The following is a 22,401-nucleotide window of genomic DNA, read 5'->3' as shown; positions in this document are numbered from 1 at the left end:
CTAGAACACCACGTAGTTTGGAGTGGCTGTAGCCTAGACTACCATGTAGTTGGGAGTGGCTGTAGTCTAGACCACCACGTAGTTTGGAGTGGCTGTAGCCTAGAACACCACGTAGTTGGGAGTGGCTGTAGCCTAGACTACCATGTAGTTGGGAGTGGCTGTAGTCTAGACCACCACGTAGTTTGGAGTGGCTGTAGCCTAGAACACCACGTAGTTGGGAGGCTGTAGCCTAGACTACCATGTAGTTGGGAGGCTGTAGCCTAGACCACCACGTAGTTGGGAGTGGCTGTAGCCTAGACCACCACGTAGTTGGGAGTGGCTGTAGCCTAGACTACCACGTAGTTGGGAGTGGCTGTAGCCTAGACCACCAAGTAGTTGGGAGTGGCTGTAGCCTTGACTACCACGTAGTTGGGAGTGGCTGTAGCCTAGACTACCACGTAGTTGGGAGTGGCTGTAGCCTAGACTACCATGTAGTTGGGAGTGGCTGTAGTCTTGACTACCGACTGTAGCTCTCTCTTACCACCACGTAGTTGGGAGTGGCTGTAGCCTAGACTACCATGTAGTTGGGAGTGGCTGTAGTCTTGACTACCGTGCAGTGGCAGATGGCTTTATCTATGTATCACGCTTTCTACAGAACAGAAACAGGATACAACAATAATGCTGTCTCTCTTTATTGATGTTCCAGATGTTGTAACAGTGATGCTTGGTGTCTGTCTAATACTCCACATATATATCCGATACATGAGTGGTGCATATACAAACAAATATAGGGTCAGGGATATTTATCAGCGGTTAATTTAATTGTATTTTTTTCATAACTCCTTACACATCCTGTTGCCTTACCCAATCCCTCCAACAACCCCTTACCATGCATCAATTCCATATTGCTACAACATAATCATGTTTTTATTGTTAATAAACTCATGTTTGACTCCTTCCAGCTAGACTTCACAGGTAATTCATTTGACCCTTGACAATGGACAATTTCAGAAGTCAAATCACAAATCAGAATGGTCAAATCATCTATGAAGAAGATGTGACAGGTTCTTATATGTATATCTCCCTTCAAACTCGATTGTAAATACATTTTGAGATTGAAAAACAGACTATCAAGGGTTTACTGAATGTCCAGTATACTGATATTATATACAAGATGTAATGAAATTTTTATCATGAATCCTTCCACACTCCTTTCAGCCTCAAGGATCTGGTCCCTGTTTTACAAGTCCTGCTTTGCCATCTGCAGGAAGAATATTTTGTCGGATGGAGAGCTCATTCTCCTGATTAAGATTCACTAAACAAGAAAACTTGGTTCACATTTTTAATTGCCTTCATCTTAAGTCGACATTATACTTAATGAGAGTGATACGAGATATGACGATGCATTGAAGAATGATTAAGAGTTTTAAAAAAGTCTGTTTCGTATTTCATTCAGTATAAATACACTTCACGTCCTTTTCTCAATATATAAAAAAAATGATACCAGTAACTTCTTCATTTGGACTTCATGACTTGACATAGATCCTAGATTTAAAAACGTGCGTTCCATAAAAATGAGTTCAGCTCACAACACTGGATTCTGTTATCAGATTAACTGTGATTGTATCATTCTAACTGTTAACTGAGATCCATATCAGATTACGATATCACAATAATACATTGTTATCAAGTTGGTCATTAACCAACTAGATTATTCCCAAAAATCATCTGTTCACTACAATTTTCTGAGAATAACAACACATGATGCTGCAACTGAGAAGTGAGAAGCTAAATACTCCAAGAACACAATTTTCTATGGCAAACTACAAAACAAAGTTCTATGTCAAATTTACAAGAACATGCTTTGTTATCAGCGCCACACATAGTATCAGGTCACTGATGAATCACATTTTACATTCCAAAGAAATAAAATTGCCAGCACAAAAGAATTTGTTACAAGTGTCACTTCACTAAACTCCTAACAAACTATGCAACTCATCATCGTCCATGGCTGGATCTGATTCCGAGTCCGAATCTTTCTCCTCTGAAGATTCTTTCTCTGGTTCCTTAGTCTCTGTTGGTTTCTCCTCCTCTGCTTTCACTTTTTCCTTCTTAGGAGGAGGATATCCCGACTCAAACGGAGCCTGTGTGGGATCATACACAGGCTGTGCTGAGAATGTTTCTGTTCCCTTAATGATGGCAGCAATCCTGGCATCAAGATCAATCCTCTCCTACAACAAAAAGTCACATCAGAAATATCTACTTAGTATAATCTCTTTACTAACGAGAGCTGTTCACCATCACTTACCTATTGGTGACATATTTCAGTAAATACAAATTTATCCCTTTAGGGCCTCATGAATATAAAAAAATATGGTTGAGAATATTGCTAATTATAATTCATATTAGTGCTTTAACTGTTAAATGATCAATGACACATTGACATTTGTGATCCAGAATTGCTTCAAAAATTCCCCCCTTTTGGACCCCATGAAAATAAAAAATAATGCTTTTGCATATTGATAATAATTTGTATTAATGTTCCACAAGTTATTTAATAATCAACAGCTCCTTGACATTTGAGATTTTGGAAATGTGTGGAAAAACATGCATAACTTTCTTTTTTAATTTTATGGTCAAATGAAGACTAAGCTGGGGAGACTGTCTTAGCTCCCCCTGTTCCCCTTTTTTGAATAGGAAAGCTAAAAAACTAATTCCCCAAAGTGAAGTCACAAAACATTCTACAAGTGACAACAATACAGTCCAGTTATAACAGGAGTTGATCAGTTAGTGTGGAGATAAATGGACTATACACATTCTGCCAGTGAACATTCTGTTCCAGCCCTCCCACACACACTTGTACTATATACTGTATATATGAACACAATACTATCTATTAACACAGATAATCCACCAGAATACCAAGGTGTATATTTGGTTTAATTGCCCCTACCTGATCTTCCATCATGTCTTCTGTATCGTCTGGGAATTCTGCTTGTGCTGAATACTTAGCTGCCTCCTGTGCAGCTTGCTGCATGGAATGAGAGAGATCATCTGACTGACTGCCACCCTCGGATTTATCTCCCTTATCTGTTTCACCTTCATCAGGTGAATCAATTTCCATATCATCGCCGCTGTCACCAGAGATGCTCTCCACCCCCGATAGGACCATCTTGTTCACATCAGACTTGCTTTCTCCCTCCACCTCAGATTGATTGTCTTCCTCGTCATCCATCTCGTCCATCTTGTCGAGAACACTACTGATTTTTTCTAAGTCTGCACTGAGATTGTTTACAGCGGGAGCACTATTGTTATTTACAGATATGCCTGGTAATGACGGCTGATCCGTTAACCTCCCATTACCAGGTAATCCTGGTACTGTTTGAGTGTCTGTTTTAGTTACAACAATAGGTCCACCTAATCCTGGAATTTGCTGATCCGAACCACCCCAGCCAAATGAAAATGATGACGGGTTTGTTTCCCCTAGTCCAACAGTAAAACCAAGACCTTGTGGGGTCTGATCTTCTGTTTCATTCCCTCCTACAGTTTCACCCTGTATTGCAGGCTGATCTGTTTTACCCCCTCCACCATCTAAAGATGGTTCTTTCACTGCATTGTTTGACTGAATAGGACTGTTATTTTGTATGTCATTAGATGGGGATACAGATTCACTTTGAGTTGTCTCCCCTACACCATTATCGCTTAGCCTGTTGTTGAGATCAGCCGTGCTGTTAACGGGCTCCGAGTCGCCTGTTCCTTCCACAGAAGGGACTTTGTCCTCCTCTACAGGGACAATGGTGGGAAGAGCAGGTAAGGAGTCTGGAATATCTGTTTAAAAAACACAAGTCAGAGTTTAACATCTAAGCATAATTTGAGTGAAGCTTTTACTAAATACTTTTCATTTCTCTTCCTCATACTAAAGTTTCTCACAGCAGAATCACTTTCTTTCAGCAAAGGTGTTTCATACAGCAAGAAAAACAGGTCAACAAGATGACTACTAAATGCAAAATACAAAGAAATATTGTTAAAGAGCAGAGTTTATCTCTAACCTTAGATAGATGTAGGCATGCTTTTAGCTTCAGACATTTCCTAGTCTCATCCTTCAGTTGAGAAGGAAGTGATTCACTGTGCATAACCACTCCACATCAACAACATAAAGCACACATCAACAATACAAAGCACACATCAACATGTTTATCAAAACATCAATCACTCCCTTTTTGGTCAGATAGGCATATCCAAATGCTCGGGAGAAGATTACGAAGTTACAAAGTCAACAGGCCTTGTTTGCCAACATAACTTTCCTCTCAAGATCAGATCCCCTGACCCCTCCCCAAGGGCATGAACAATTCTATTTTCTCCCACCTAAGCACAACTGAAAACTTGTTGGGTAAAGAACTTTGAAATTTTGAGAAAGCATGCTTAGGACCCTTTCATTCAATTCTATTTCAGTACGATAAATGTTTTAGTAATGTGATTACTTCTGTCACCCATATTGCCCTAACAGAATCAATAGAGTGATTCTAACACTGTTTTTATAACAGTTTGTGGTACTGATATGTTAATGTGTTCATGGCTACAGTACATCACAGCTTACCTATAGGTTGAGAGATTTCATTTTCTTTATTTTCACGTTCTTTCATAACCTCCACCTGTTTATGGTGATGTCGTCTGTGTCCCGAGTCCTTGGGAGTTGTCTGAAATAAAGAAATACCAGAAATATCCTAGAAAATGATTAAATGGACATAATTCTAAGACTTCTTAATGGACAGATGTTGCTAGCCATCACATATTTATAACAATCCTCACTGTTCATACTGATCATCACTTTTCATACCGATCATCACTATTCACACCAATCATCACTGTTCATACTGATCATCACTATTCACACCAATCATCACTGTTCATACCGATCATCACTATTCACACCAATCATCACTGTTCATACCAATCATCACTATTCACACCAATCATCACTGATCATACCGATCATCACTATTCACATCAATCATCACTGTTCATACTGATCATCATTATCCACACCAATCATCACTATTTATGGATTTATAGTAACATTAACATAGCAATGCCACTTGTTAATGATGTAAAATTGTTGATTTTCAATGGGTTATGAAGTTTTTTTATTTTGTTAAAACTTTAGTCCATGAATTCATACGTCCACATGAAATTTAGAACGAGTGAGTTTTGTGAGATTTATCTACACTACGTATCAATTAATTAAAAATATGCTTTAACAAACAATATTTTAACCACAACACATAAAAAAGCACAATTTGATGAATTGTAAATGACAGTGTTTTAATTATACATAAAAAAATATTACTGTGTAGTTACATTGTTAATTACTGTCAGTAATTACATAACTTTCAGCAAAATTGGGCAGTAATCTGTATACGACAATAAAAAAAGTGCAGGGAATGTATAAAGATACATTAAAGTGTTTAATTATGGCATTTACAGTTCTATAAATAACCTTAAATTCCAGAAACACAATTCAGTGCTCAGGTAAATAAAATTATTATTGGACCTATATCAGAGTTTTTTTTCTAAATCAATGGTTAATGACTTACCGGGGTTCCCATATCTACATCTCCAGCCAGGAAGAAAGCTTTAAATTTGTGATAAATTAGTTCTGCTTTTTTCCGAATTCTGTCACTACCTTTAAATTTTCTAATCTGTAGAAAAAGAAAACAAGTATTCAAGAATTAAACAACTGCAACAGTAATTATAATGCCCTCTTACACTTTTTGAGATACTCAGCCAAGTTGTGGAAGCTGAGGATAACTGTTTCTTGTTTTTTTTTTTTTTTTATCAAAGATAATCACTTCAGCACATCTCAATGTTCAGTGCCATACAGGCAATCTTACAAGCGTGTCGATAGAATATGGAATTTATAGAATGAGCTCTATTTAACCAGTTTAATGAATTCAGTATCGCATCAATGCAAGTGGAAGATTTCATTTCACATACAACTCATACTTCTGTAAAAAGAAGCGAAAATTCTCAAATTAATTTCCCTATAAGACAGACCATACTTTTTTCACAGAGACATGTAACGTCATCTAGACATGACTGATCTAAGATATCACAACAGTGTTATTACACAACTTACAATATTTATGATGTGGCCTTGTAACATAACAGTTACAGAATAAAAATATTGACTGATAATTTTTCATGACATGCTTAATGCTTCTATGAATTGTTGCTTGTAACTATAAAGCTAGAATACCACTCTCTAGATGAATTAAACTTCCTTTACGTTTTACTTACACAAAAGATAGATTCTTTTTAACCTGTTTTTGTGAGAAGCAACTACAACATAAAGCCATGTAGACAAGATTTTACTGTATATAGCTACACTGTAATTACCATTTTAATGGTTTTCATGATGTCTGGGTTTTTCTTCAGTAGTACTTGATTGACTGGAAGCGTATTCAGATCATCCATGATCGCGAGACATTTGTCAACATCCTGTAAAATAACAGTAAAAAACAGCTAAAACAGATCTACATTTAACAGGGAAGCGATAGTTATATTAACAAGGATATGGTATTTCTGAATAAATCTGTGGATTCAGATGATACATTTTCTTCATGCTGGAAGTTTTGAATGAGAGCAAACTTCCTCTTGGATATTCCAAACAGTTGGCCGTTGACATTGACTTGTGTGTACAAGTGACTCAAAATGTTACTCCTCCGATCTAATAACAATTTACTCAAGACAGTTATAACTGAAATGTTAATATGTAAGAAACAGACCTATACCACACAAGTAACACAGGGACGCTGTCAGGTAAATAAACAAACTTGTAACACAGGGACGCTGTCAGGTAAATAAACAAACTTGTAACACAGAGACGCTGTCAGGTAAATAAACAAACTTGTAACACAGGGACGCTGTCAGGTAAATAAACAAACTTGTAACACAGGGACGCTGTCAGGTAAATAAACAAACTTGTAACACAGAGACGCTGTCAGGTAAATAAACAAACTTGTAACACAGGGACGCTGTCAGGTAAATAAACAAACTTGTAACACAGGGACGCTGTCAGGTAAATAAACAAACTTGTAACACAGGGACGCTGTCAGGTAAATAAATAAACTTGTAACACAGGGACGCTGTCAGGTAAATAAACCAACATGTAACACAGGGACGTTGTCAGGTAAATAAACAAACTTGTAACACAGGGACGCTGTCAGGTAAATAAACAAACTTGTAACACAGGGACGCTTACAATCAGGTAAATAAACAAACCTGTAACACAGGGACGCTGTCAGGTAAATAAATAAACCTGTAACACAGGGACGCTGTCAGGTAAATAAACAAACTTGTAACACAGGGACGCTTATAATCAGGTAAATAAACGAACTTGTAACACAGGGACGCTGTCAGGTAAATAAACAAACTTGTAACACAGGGACGCTTATAATCAGGTAAATAAACCAACTTGTAACACAGGGACGCTGTCAGGTAAATAAACAAACTTGTAACACAGGGACGCTGTCAGGTAAATAAACAAACTTGTAACACAGGGACGCTTATAATCAGGTAAATAAACAAACTTGTAACACAGGGACGTTGTCAGGTAAATAAACAAACTTGTAACACAGGGACGCTGTCAGGTAAATAAACACACTTGTAACACAGGGACGCTGTCAGGTAAATAAACAAACTTGTAACACAGGGACGCTTATAATCAGGTAAATAAACACACTTGTAACACAGGGACGCTGTCAGGTAAATAAACAAACTTGTAACATAGGGACGCTGTCAGGTAAATAAACCAACTTACCACAGAATCTTTCTGGACACACTTTTTTATCTCTTTGTCCATCGCTACTAGTTTAGTTTCAGTTTGTATGACTGAAAGAAAAGTAATAACCATGATATTAAGTATTGATATTATACTGAAACACTAAAAGGACAATCCACAATCCACTGTACAGGATATTATAAGCCCCCGCATTAAATTTTTTCATGTTGCACAGTTTTAAATGCACAATTATTTCAATAGATATACCTGGAATATTTCACCAATATTTTTAGCACATCAACCAATGTTTCATTTTTGCCCTAATTCTCAATGGACAAAACTAAAAGGCAGTAAAATGAAGGCAGTAAAATGATGCCTCAAACTTACAGTTGATTTTATCTTTTTTCTTCTGTTCGTATTTTTCACGTTTTTTTCTCTCCTTCTCTTCTTCTTTTTCTTTACTGAAATAAGAAAAAAATGTCATTACTAAGGATATTTTAAATAGTCCTCACTTCAAAAATCAATTTTTTAACAAAATAATCTAAATCAGATATAAATCTGTCAAATGATGTGAAGTTTCCACTTTTCACTTTTACTTTTAGTCTTTTTTTTCTTGCCATCTTAACCAGGTGAGAACATGAGTTTATATCTTAAACGTGTGTTTTGATTACCAGGACTCAAATAATAGGTAGAATTTCAATGAATGCTTTGGCATATCAACTGGAAATAATTAAGGTACTTAAGAAAGTTTTCTGTGATGAGTTAAACGCAGTCTTAAACAAAAGTGTACAAACATCAGGCATTAACTTCATTATATCTACCGACACATCTACAGCTTTATTGACCTTGTTTACAATAGTCGGGCCGTTCAGATTCCTACAACCTTAGCCAGACCAACACCTTTACCACTGATATTTAAAACATTCTATGCTACTGAGGCTAAACCTTTCTACAACTGATGGTTCTATCCTTCTTTAATTTACAATAATACAATTTCTGCCTCAAGTTGTTTTGTTTTTCAATCGATTACTTACAATTTTCGAACTCGTTCCTTCTCCTTCTCGATCCGCCGTCTTCTCTCGGCTTCTCTTTCTGCCCTAGCTTTTTCCTCCCTCTCCTCCTCCCGTCTTCTTTCCTCATGCTGATCAAAAACATTCTGACACTATAATTGCTATTACAGCACCTATTCTCTCCAGTTAACGTCAAACAATCTAGCATTGTATTTATTATTGATCAGCATTTTAATATGCAGTATAATCCCCGAAGTTGTATCATGTAATCTAATAAACATAAACTGCCTCAGGCACAGATATAACCACACACCTTAGATATTCGCCCGTGGTTGTAGTCGTCTAATGAAGGTGTTAAATTATTCCTTCAATCATATCACAAAACTTAACTCCGATTCAATTTTTTATACATACTTTCTCAATATGATACGATTCACCATTTAGATTAGTCATTCAACCTGATCTAGATTACACATGGATTATAGCCAACAAGTATCATTGAAACCAATTCAGTAGTTTTAGGAGAAGCCGGTACTGATGGATGGACAGACTGACAACCTGATTCCAGTACACACCCCTCTAACTTTATTGTGGGAGAGTGTTGGGTGTTTGGGATTGGGGTGGGGGTTATAATTTTTACTAACAAAAAATGTATCATATATGAAAAACAAGAGGCCTAGCAGCCGTGATGGCCACCTGAGATAAGCAATATTGAATATAAATGTTAAAGGGTAGTTATCAAGTGTCATGAAATAGAAAATGTGACACTGAATATAGACAGTCAGTGTCAATACATGCATACCATCAAAACTGTCATCCTATACTGAAAAATTCTTATTATGAAGTTATTTCCAGCGGAAAATAACCGACATTATGCTCAAAAATACAATTTTTCATATGAAAATTACAGAAAAGTCTAAAAAAACCTTCCTCCTAGGAAGAAATGTGAGACTCATTTTGGTAATTAAAGCACCTTAAGATGCTTTCATTCATGAAGAGCATTTGATTCTGACGTTGAGAAGAAGATTTTTTAAATTTAAGTCAATTTAATCCCTTTTTGGCCCCACCCAAGTGGACTGTATAATTCACAATTTTGGTTCATCTTGGGCCAGGGAAGGCTTCTGCAAAAATTTCATTGAAATTGGATCGAGGGTTTTTGAGAAGAAATTGAAAATGTTGAATTGTTTACGGTCACCAACAGACTTTATCTCAGGTGACTTAATAAAGAAATGGAATTGAATGGTTTTTGCCATCATACAACATTGTGTCAGAAAATGTGTAGTACCTACAGAGCCATTGGGACCCCCTCATTGTCAACCTTCACACCAGAATATGAAATATCACCCTTATGAGATCCAAGATATTCTTCATCAAACCACATCTTTGAAAACCTGTGCTGTAAGACTTCCAGCCTACAGCCAACAACACTGAGGTAACGATACTGGAAACAAGTCTCTCACCAATTATGACAGTAGCAGGACTGTTACTTTTGAGGAATGGGAAAAATTGATAAAAATATTAATTGTTGATAGCTGAAAACCAAACAGAAATAGGAGAAACACTTCCCATCATATTTTTAAAATGACAGATCTAGTCCTTAGAAAATGTGGACCACAGTAAACAATGAGAAATGGAATGAAATCACTACAGATCAACAAATATTGAAGCTGTCAATCTCTATACATAGCATTGATTATACAACCAAGATAATTACCTGTTGTGATTTTTCCTTGGATTGTGTTTTTTCTTTAGACTGTGCTTTTTCCTTCGATTTAGAATCAGAAGATTTGGACCCTTTAGAACTTTTTTCTGTTTTAACTTTTTTCTCTTCACTGTCACTTTCAGTCCTAGTTTTAACTTCACTCTCCATTTCCTTATTACTTTGTTCAACATCATCTACTTCTTCCTTCACTTCTACTTTCTCTTCTTCTGCTACTTCCTCCTCCTCTTCTCCTTTCTTCTCTTCCTCAGAATTATCTTTTTCCTCTGCAATCACATCTTTTTCCTCCTCATCTTCAGACATCTCCTTCTTCACTTCTTCATTGTCACTTTCTTGGTCTGAATCCTCCATTTTCTTTGCCTTTTTTGTTTTTCCCTTTTTCTTGTCTTTTTTTCTACTCTGTAAATTGTATTTAAATAGAAAATATATTACAGATTTTTCATAATCATCCAATTGTACACATCAGATTAGTCTATGTTGTCAACTCACTCAATTTTATCAGAGTTTAACAATTTCAAAATTTATTTTTGAGACTTATATAATGAAAATAATGTTGAACGTAACCAAGATCATCTAAAAACATACAGATGTGATAACTGTACAATACATACAGATGTGATAACTATACAATACATACAGATGTGATAACTGTACAATACCTACAGGTGTGATAACTATACAATACCTACAGGTGTGATAACTATACAATACATACAGATGTGATAACAGATGTGATAACTATACAATACCTACAGGTGTGATAACTGTACAATACCTACAGGTGTGATAACTATACAATACATACAGATGTGATAACTGTACAATACCTACAGGTGTGATAACTATACAATACCTACAGGTGTGATAACTATACAATACATACAGATGTGATAACTGTACAATACCTACAGGTGTGATAACTATACAATACCTACAGGTGTGATAACTATACAATACATACAGATGTGATAACAGATGTGATAACTATACAATACATACAGATGTGATAACTGTACAATACATACAGATGTGATAACTGTACAATACATACAGATGTGATAACTGTACAATACATACAGATGTGATAACTGTACAATACATACAGATGTGATAACTGTACAATACATACAGATGTGATAACTGTACAATACATACAGATGTGATAACTGTACAATACATACAGATGTGATAACTGTACAATACAAACAGATGTGATAACTATACAATACATACAGATGTGATAACTATACAATACATACAGATGTGATAACTATACAATACATACAGATGTGATAACTATACAATAGAATTAATTATAAGGTTTTTTCACTTGACTACCCTTCAATGTACCCTGTCCCCCTTCACTCTGAAGGACTAGGATCAGATGGTAAGATACAGTTGACAGAGTATATATATCAAAGATACCGCCAGGTGAGTAAGTCAGTCAGTTAATCTATAAACTGTACATTGCCAAGATTCAGTAAAGATATAACAATTTACAATACTCATTATAGGCCCGTTTTATAATAATATATATACAATATCATTACTAATTCATGCTAATAGAAAAGAAGTTCTTATAACACAACCGGTAGAAGATTAGAGTGTGACGTTTTTGATGACTACACAGTCACCTTCATCTTATAACACAACCAACCAGTAGAAGATTAGAGTGTGACGTTTCGATGACTACACGGTAACCATCATCTTATAACACAACCAGTAGAAAAATTAGAGTGTGACGTTTTTGATGACTACACAGTCACCTTCATCTTATAACACAACCAACCAGTAGAAGATTAGAGTGTGACGTTTCGATGACTACACGGTAACCATCATCTTATAACACAACCAGTAGAAGATTAGAGTGTGACGTTTCGATGACTACACAGTCATCTTCATCTTATAACACAACCAGTAGAAGATTAGAGTGTGACGTTTCGATGACTACACAGTCACCTTCATCTTATAACACAACCAGTAGAAGATTAGAGTGTGACGTTCTGATGACTACACAGTCACCGTCATCACACAAATGACCAGTGTGGAGCGTACTTATGTAACATTTGAGATGGTAAAGAATCTACCAACTTTTTAGACTGTACTATAATCCAATGTACACTAAGGTCTAAAATAGTATGACAAGATGGTTAACAGATTATAGACACTCCCCCCCACCCCACCATCAAAAAAACACAAGATGGTAAACAGATTATACACTCCCCTCCATCCCAACACCAAAAAAACACAAGATGGTAAACAGATTATAGACACTCCCCCTCTCCAACCAAAAAAACACAAGATGGTAAACAGATTATAGACACTCCCCCCCACCACCAAAAAAACACAAGATGGTAAACAGATTATAGACACTCACCCTCTCCAACCAAAAAAACACAAGATGGTAAACAGATTATAGACACTCCCCCTCTCCAACCAAAAAAACACAAGATGGTAAACAGATTATAGACACCCCCCCCCACCACCAAAAAAAACACAAGATGGTAAACATATTATAGACACCCACCACCACCACCAAAAAAACACAAGATGGTAAACAGATTATAGACACCCCCACCACCACCAAAAAAACACAAGATGGTAACAATGTACTGTAGAAAATTCAGCTACTGGTTGTGTTGTAAGAACCACTATTCATTGACATTTCCACCCTGAAGAAAAATATTCTGAGATATTGATCTTAATGGTATTTAATTGTCCTGTAATAAGCTAACACTATTGACTCTGAGTAAGATGTATTGCCTCCCTAGCCTTATCACATGATAATAAGATCAACCATCCTCTAATCCTACCTCAGTATCTTCATCTTTTTTACTCCTACGTTTAGCGGCAGGTTTGGCAGGTCGTTTTGGCGAGGCTTTCTTGGGTTTCTCCTCTTCTTCCTCCTCTTCCTGCTCCTCTCTCTCCTTCGCCACTTCCTCATGGATCTTTTTTATCCTCTCCGCCTCCTCCTTCAGACGTCTACACCAAAATAATTGGATGTTTTACATCTACATGCAATTCATCGCTGTTACCAATGATATAGACTAAGATTGGGGTATTTTAATAATACTGAGGGAGTGATGCTTAAAAGCTGTAAAAAATAAGTATAATAATTATCAAAATAGTTCCAGAGAAGACGGCATTTGATCAATTAGTAGACCATAAGTAACATTAGTGATAGCTTACTTTTCTTTAATTGGAATGGTGTCACATAATGAAACAAGGAACAAGACAGCTCAATAACGGGCACATTCTGAAGTTTTGCTCCTCTATACAGTCACAATGTAGGGACAATTGTTAACATTTCTATTTAGCTTTAACAAGGTAAGATACAGTTTTAGTACCTGTTTATCTACCAATAAAAGTAAAAGTGAACCTGATGAATGCTTACAAAAGTTTTACCAAACAGCATTAATTCTATAATTAATGGATTACAGACCCTAAAGCACATAATCTTGTATGACCAATGTATACACCAAGTTTTATAATCTTACTTTTAATGCAAGCAAAGTTATGCTCTGAACTCAACATTTTAATCTGAAGATCTGTGAATGCAGAAGCAACTTTTAAAACATTAACAATTAGTGATTTTAGTAAAGGTTTCCCTCCCTGTCACTGCGGGGAGAGGAGATAAAATCTATAGGATTCCTGACATAATCACTTACTTCTCTTCTGCTTCCTTTATCTTCTGTTCCATTGCTTTCTTCCTTTCTGCATCTTTCTTTTTCCAGCTACTAACCCCATCCTCAGAGCCATCACTACAACATCAATCAATGATAAGTAAAGATCAGTACACCACCATAAAGGCATCTCTACCTCAGAACAGATTGTTGAAAGTTTCATGGTAACTTCATGATGGACTAAAATAATGAAATTAAAATTTCTTTAATGGGACTATAGCAGATGATGGGTATTACATATTTTCACATTTTATAAAGTTATGTCGTAAAACACAAGTCAGATATTGAAATTTTCGTGGGACTGAACAGATTATTCATTGGCTTGAAGGCAGCACATTCTTCTCTCAAGCTTATCTAGACATAATAATGGATTTCAGATCCTAATCCTTCAACCACATGCAGCCTTTCTGTGACATATTGTGAAATGTGTGAGGTTAAAATAATATAACATCACAAGTGAAACGATCAAAGCTCCACTGGCATGTGTTAAACTATCAACAACAACAACAACAACAACAGTCTGTCAGTTTATGAATTAAAACAAGAATGTTACACAACAAATCTAGCGTGGTGATTGGAGAAATGAGGCACATTTTTTTAGCCATTTCCATCATATACAACTATTTATAGCCAGTCCTCAACGTAAATATAAATATCTATATAAGATGGCTATCACTGTAGACCTCCACCTCCCACACTATAACCACCCCATCCACACTATAACCACCCCACCCACACTATAACCGCCCCTCCACACTATAACCGCCCCATCCACACTATAACTGCCCCACCCACACTATAACCGCCCCACCCACACTATAACCGCCCCATCCACACTATAACCGCCCCACCCACACTATAACCGCCCCATCCACATTATAACCGCCCCACCCACACTATAACCGTCCCATCCACACTATAACCACCCCATCCACACTATAACCACCCATCCACACTATAACCGCCCCATCCACACTATAATCAACCCATCCACACTATAACCGCCCCATCCACACTATAACCAACCCTTTAACTTTCACTGCCTTCTTGATTCAAAATGATGCTTCAGGATTAGAGTTTCATCAGTCTAAGCTCCACTAAATTAACTTGTAGTCAGTATTTCTTTAGACAATTACCTGTCACTGTCAGAGCTGTAACTCAACACCATCATCTCACTAGATTTACCTGTAGACAGTATATCTATAGATTATTACCTGTCACTGTCAGAGCTGTAACTCAACACCATCATCTCACTAGATTTACCTGTAGACAGTATAACTTTAGATTATTACCTGTCACTGTCAGAGCTGTAACTCAACACCATCATCTCACTAAATTTACCTGTAGACAGTATAACTTTAGATTATTACCTGTCACTGTCAGAGCTGTAACTCAACACCATCATCTCACTAGATTTACCTGTAGACAGTATATCTATAGATTATTACCTGTCACTGTCAGAGCTAGCACTTGACACCATGGTCTCCACTTTCCCTGCCTTCTTTCTTCCTGCTCCAGTTGATGCACGTCCTAAATACAAATATTATAAATCATTAATGGTGAAGTCTTATACTATAGGATGTATTCTCTACTTATCAGAAATGTAACTTTTATGCTATATATATAGATCATCATATTATAAATATTTGTTACAATATTATGAAATGCTTGAGAATCTTTTAAAATAAGAAGGAAGATTTGTTTTCAAATGAAACAGGATGATAATATGATCTGCTATCCTAGATTACCTCCAGCTTGAGTACCCCTTACATTCTGATACCCTGAATTACCTCCCTTACTCTATAACCTACCTCCCTTACTCTATAACCTACCTCCCCTCTTGCTACTTGACCCCCCTCCCCTGCTCTGACGTCGAGGCTGAGCAGGTTTCTTGGATTTCTTTGGTTTTTCTTCTTCCTCCTCCATGTCCTCATCCTTGTCATCTTTATCTTCCTCCTCTCCATCCTCACTTTCGTCTTCAGAGGATTCTTTCTTTGACTTGCCTCCTTTGGATTTAGATGATCCCTTGGGACGACCTCGACCTTTAGGCTTTTTTTCTTCAAGATCAAAATCCTGTATGAAGGTGAAAAAAGTGATTTGTATTAAGTCCTCCATCATTATTACTTTCTGTCACTCTGACTGGACAGTTTCCACAGAGGTACCTGTAACAGTCCTTTTGGTTGTCTTATTTCTTCATTTAAATCTGGATTCTATATGTCATTTTGATTTTTTGATATCTGGATTAGACATCATGTTAATATCTAACTTCCTAATTAACAAGATTTGTGTTTGTATAAAATTTGAAGATCACCAGCAGACACTGAGTAACTACACATACAATACAGATAATTAATTTCTTTTGATAAAAACATTTAAAGTCACACATACACATGAATACCCAGTGTCATATGAACTGCGTGATTTATATGAAACCAAGTTATTGTGGGATTAAAATATGATTGACATCAACGAATCATACAATATTTTAAAATAATTCCTGTGCTTTGTCTGAAATTCATGCAGGTTTATTTTTATGTAACCATCTTTGTCTGCTTCAGGAACAAGTTAAGACATGATGAAAATATCAACATGAAAGCATATCTTCAGTATTATCACATCAATCTATCGGTTAAGAAACTCTTTTACCTGCATTGTTTGTCATCTGAATACCAAGTGCATCATCATGTAAAATTTAATATTTTAAAATTCTTATTCTTACAAGCTGTTTAATCTCCATGGTTCAAATATTCATGTTCTTCTAAAAGGTTGAAGCAAAGTGAATTAAATTTTCACTAAGTCTACAGACAGCCAACGTTTTCCTTTTTCTTCTTCTTGAATTTTCCGGGTATTTTTCATGATTTCATTACATCAGTATTAAAAAGAAAAGTATGAAACCCCTCGAAAACGACAAATTTACAAATGCTCTTTTCAGAAACAAATGACTACCAATTTTTATAGTCTATTGAATCTTACTGTGAAACTGTCCAAAAACAAGGGACTGTGCAGACCGATAGATGTTCTGTTGATTTTAAAACAAAGTACAAACAATTTTCATATAATATATCTCGGGTAGGAGCATGCAGTGATGTATATATACTATAATTCAAGTGACAAATAACAGAATCTTATAACGTAAGTTCTGTATAAATTACACACTTCATCATCGGAGTTATCAGAGGGTGGAGAAACAATATCGTCAAAATCTTCATCCTCCTCTGGTTCCTCAGCCTCTTCTTCCTCTTCAGCAGACTCCTTCCTCGCTCGCTTGGCTGGCTTTCCCTGTCAGAAATAAGAGATATTATTGTAGAAATACGCAAACATACTTACAATCAACGTAAGCCGAGTAAACTAACCCATAGAGTGCATCACAGGAAGGAAAAATCAGGTACAAACAGACAAGTTAAAGGTTTATTCACACAAGTGAAAATGACTGTGTAAACCTGGTATATAATACACAAAATGTCAAGGCAGAAACGAACAAGAAGAGATTTGCCTCACTTTCCAAAGTAAGAAAAGTAATAAAACAATTACTGCACTATTATTGATTAACAAAGGAAATACAGACTGTGGCCTCTGGCGATATTTCATTTTCTGCTCCATAAATTCTCATATCACACCTTGAATAGTGCAATAAAGTATGTAACAGGTGTCATAACACTGGTGACAGGGTAACTATGTGACATTACACTGATGACAAGGTAACTATGTGACATTACACTGGTGACAGGGTAACTATGTGACATTACACTGGTGACAGGGTAACTATGTGACATTACACTGGTGACAGGGTGGGACATTACACTGGTGACAGGGTAACTTTGTGACATTACACTGGTGACAGGGTTGGACATTACACTGGTGACAGGGTAACTATGTGACATTACACTGGTGACAGGGTGGAACATTACAATGGTGACAGGGTAACTTTGTGACATTACACTGGTGACAGGGTGGGACATTACGCTGGTGACAGGGTAATTATGTGATAATCTCCTTTACTACAGAACCACCTACCCCAGCAGTAGCTTTCTTTCTCTTTTGTGGTCCCTTAGCTTTGGCAGGCTGTTTCTGAAAACAATCACAACACATTTAATCAATAATAAGCCTACAAACCAACTAAAAAAAACATCACCGGTGTCAACCAATCAAATGGCAATTTTTGTGGAACACAAACTTGCAAGTTTTATAAAAGTATATGTTTTATTTTGTTGTAATGGCATTTAAAGGCAGTTTCCCATCTGTGAGCAAATCTTTCAGGAAATTCCGAAGATAAACTATGACAACCAATTTCACTGTAGTCGAAAATGATAAAAAAAGTTTTAAGTCTAATGCTGCAGTTCAGCTTCAAGTCAAGAGAAAATGTATTAGGTGGATATATTTCCATGCAGAATATGTAAAAGTATTATTTCTTGGGTGGACAGTCAATTTGGGGAAATCTAACCTTTTTCCCTTTAGGTTTAACTTTCTCTTCCTCCTCTTCCCCTTCTTCTTCCTCCTCCTCTTCTACCTGTTCTGCTTCAGGTTCCTCATCTGCAGAGTCTGAACTTTGCTGAATAGGATTAAAAGTTGTTTGAATCACATTTTCTGCATATATATTTACATAGGTTAAAAGAAGATTTACCAAAATAATTTTTATCCACATAAAATGTCACTTTTGAGAGGCTACAGCCTTTAACATGTTATCACCTTACATAGCAATAGTCTAGTATTTATAATACCTATTTTAATGTCATCAGATTATGTCACACACCCGAAAATAAATTCCTGACATCGTGATAGATGAATTTAACAGGAAAGAAAATGTATATTTCAAGGTTTATTTGTACAAATAATTTTGATCAGTAGAGAAATTATTTTAGTCTCAAACAAGATTTACTGATTTGTTTAAACATTTTTCAGACTTGTTTTTGTCTAACATGGAAAGTAGCACATGTGATATATACAATATTTCTTAATAGGGAAATAACAAAAACATTATCATACTCACTGCCCCCTGAAACTTAACATTTGGGTTGTTTGTGATCTCCCATAACCCCTCATTGAATCCTTTTATTTTCTTTAACACTGCATATTTTTCTTTGTTTTCTTCATAGGGAAATACATCCTTCGGTGCAAGGAAGGCACTATAATTAAAATGAACATGTGTATTGTAAATCATTATTCAAGGACAATATTCAATAATACAGCTGAAAATTCTGATAACATTCTAGTTAATCAGTTTTTGTTTGAAATTTTTTGTGAAAAATAACTGCCATGATTTATTCTTATTCATTCACTTGTTTCTTATGCTTGAATCAATACCACAATCAGGATTATTTTTTTCTAAATTGAAACAATGAAATACACCATGGATGTGCTAAATTGACTCATTGATGTTGTGAACTTATCAATGTCATGCTAAGCTGAAGAGATTACATGCATATGAAATTTGTTTTTTATTTGTAGGTTGAATTTGACCTTTCGTTGACTGTCTCCAATCTTGATAACAGTAACAGTGTATTTCAGGGTATTTAGTCTATTTAATGATTACTTTAAATGATAATTTCAGTATGGCACTGATAGCTGTATCCAACCCTACACTGTAGACCTATTTTTGCTTTTAAAAGGGCGGGCTAAAATTAGTAAAATTATGTTTAACTCACGTTTCATGTGTTCCATAAAAGAAAATAGGATATTTTCCCTTCGGTGGCTTGACTGCTCCATCAGGTAAATCATCAATCTGTAAAGAAAATTAATGTTAAAAGTTCATGGATATTTTTTCTGCAAACAGTTTTAATACAAATTATTTTTTCTTGAATCAGCCACGGTAAAGAATTATAATTGTGCAACAGAGATTATCAGTTGAGGAGGTGTACAAGACATGCATTAATAAAGGTGCCTTGAAACAAGTTTTATGGAAAACAACACAAAAGATGAAATATTCAATAACAAGGTCACATTAATCAGAAGCCATTAGAGTTCACAAATTTTGTGTTGTCGGTATAAATCGAAGAATTTCATCTTTATGTAACTTGTGATTATATACATAATTTCAGCTTTCTCTCCTGCTTTTCTGTGTATTCTCCGATTATCAATATCAACAGACACATATTTTTTATGATGGCCAGGACAAGATCGGGTATTTGTCATCATTCATACTCTTGGTTAAACTGACGGTGAATGGACTTCGGGCGTTAATGTATTCTATCAAGACGTTTACTGACTGGATTATATACACGTGTACAGTTTACAAAAAAAAACCATCTTTTTTTCCTTATTTCTAAATATCAGGAGATTGCTATAAAATTGCATGTGAAAAAAACAGGTCTTTATGTCGATTCAACGACGTACCCGAGCAGGCCAATGGGGAAAGCCTTTCATCTTTGCAAATATCTTGTCTCCAGGTTTATAGTCATCCTTCACCATCTTGAAGCCGGTTTGTAGTGCCGAACAATATATTGCAAATGTATGAAAATGGCGTCAGGCCTTGAAATCAGACAGACTGCTTTGTCAGTCAACGAACAAGCGACAGATCTATATGCATGGCGCAATATGAAAACATTCTCGAATCATATTTTTAACTGATATAAAATGTCGACTAATGATACGAATTACGATCGCCAATGCACCAAGAGAAGTGCTGGAAATCGCTAATTTACTCTGGTCCGCATCCCGCTAATGCAGGCAGCCATCTTCGTTTAGATCTCGTAAAGTCACGCGAGATTTACAGAGTTTGGCGGGAAGTGGTTATGTTATGTGACCGAGTTTCTGTTCGATAGGTAGCCCCGGTCGAACTGTAATCAGAAGTTTAATTAAGCTTATTTCAAGTTATTTTTAATCACTACGAGGTCAATTCATGACTCACGTGAAACAAAACTGCCATTTATCGTGTTCCTTCAATATTAGCCGTATGGGATGTTTGATTGCAACTGAAATATTCAGGTTAAAGATGTAGTTTGAATTATATAGTAGGATTCGAAGCTCACCAGGGACAGAAATTAAAACAATGTTTTAATTATATACATATTTCAATTTTTATTTTATCGTCGATCCCCAACTTGTAAAACATGACGACTGTAGGCTTCATCGTATTCTGTCTGTCTGTTAGTCCGCTCGTCACACCCAGCACTCGTTTACATAAATTATGCATTGGAATTTGGTTTGTGATTTAATTAAAAAAAAAAAGGGAGGGAGGAAGGGCATTTTCATTTCTGAATAGTATCTTTTACAAAGTTAAAATATAGCCCCGGGACTTATAACTAAACAATGTATTAAGAGATATATAGGTTTTGCTGGACTAGGCTGAGTGTGTAGATGATCTGAGAGCCTTCCTATAGTGTTCGACACTACAGGGGTCAACACTTATATCTGGTGTATGATTAAAGTTACAAAAATGAAAACTTTTCTCAAAACCGTGCTTATAAATACAAAAAAGAAAACCAAAATGAAGAAAGGAAAAGGAATGTGACTGAAGTAAATAGTATAGAAAGTAAGATACCATGGGTATACTAACAGCTGTAAGTAATTAAATAAAATATACGTATTATAACGAGCAGGTAAAACAGTCTTAAAATAACTACAAAATTTACAGAGGTGAAGACTGAGAAAGAGTGAGTTGAAGTAGAAAAGATGAGGTATCTTAGCCCGTTAGAAATCAGTTATTGTGGATGCCGGTTTAATTGTTCCGGACAGTGGAAAATAGAAATAAACCTTGTTTTCTGTCACGTGCTAGTTTTCGATAATTCTCTTTAATGAAAATTCAAATACACGTAATACAAATCAGCACTCATATTAAGAAGTGATATATAGGTTGTTGGTACCAGGCGAGGTTTTTACATCTTGTGTTCTGACCAGTACTGGAAGAGTTGCCTCCCCTGGTCCACTACTGTGTTAGTGGGGAGAGCCACTAATGAGTGGTATAAGTATGCAAAACAAAGAAAAGTAGTTAGATTTTTTATTGAGAACTTTCTATTGACAAAACTATGGAATATGCAATGTTAAATGTCGATTATTTTTCCAAAGAACAGATACTGTTCAATAACCTTTTCATATCTAATGTTAGAGCAAGCGTATTCTCTCTCATTTGAATGTGCTTACAGTCACACTTTCAAAATACAAATTTTTGTTTTATTCTATCATTATTGTTTGTACTGTAATGGATGTAGAAACTAATCCGGGTCCCTGACTAAATATCTGTTTTTCATTTGAATGTCAGAAGTATAGGGAATAAATCGAAATAAAAAAAAATCT

General features: G+C 35.9%; 1 protein-coding gene across 1 annotated transcript; it reads right to left on the bottom strand.

The window, feature by feature from the left end:
• Nucleotides 1-654: 654 nt before the first annotated feature.
• LOC132565129 (hepatoma-derived growth factor-related protein 2-like) lies at nucleotides 655-20,846 on the bottom strand. The gene is made up of 19 exons (XM_060229739.1): nucleotides 20,503-20,846; nucleotides 19,815-19,891; nucleotides 19,160-19,295; nucleotides 18,614-18,721; nucleotides 18,187-18,240; nucleotides 17,329-17,451; nucleotides 16,005-16,245; nucleotides 15,621-15,702; nucleotides 14,158-14,250; nucleotides 13,303-13,471; nucleotides 10,484-10,888; nucleotides 8,794-8,900; nucleotides 8,147-8,220; nucleotides 7,799-7,869; nucleotides 6,376-6,477; nucleotides 5,574-5,678; nucleotides 4,577-4,676; nucleotides 2,933-3,807; nucleotides 655-2,210 (listed from the first exon to the last, which is right to left on the bottom strand). Exons 1-19 carry the CDS (start codon nucleotides 20,575-20,577, stop codon nucleotides 1,950-1,952), a joined length of 3,258 nt encoding a protein of 1,085 aa, XP_060085722.1. The 5' UTR covers nucleotides 20,578-20,846; the 3' UTR covers nucleotides 655-1,949.
• Nucleotides 20,847-22,401: the final 1,555 nt, after the last annotated feature.

The sequence above is a fragment of the Ylistrum balloti genome, unplaced genomic scaffold (assembly GCF_031769215.1).
Source record: "Ylistrum balloti isolate Yb309-2 unplaced genomic scaffold, AGI_CSIRO_Ybal_v1 Utg369694, whole genome shotgun sequence".
NCBI lineage: Eukaryota > Metazoa > Mollusca > Bivalvia > Pectinida > Pectinidae > Ylistrum > Ylistrum balloti.
The sequence above is the reverse complement of the archived record's forward strand: the minus strand, read 5'-3'. Positions and strand labels throughout refer to the sequence as shown.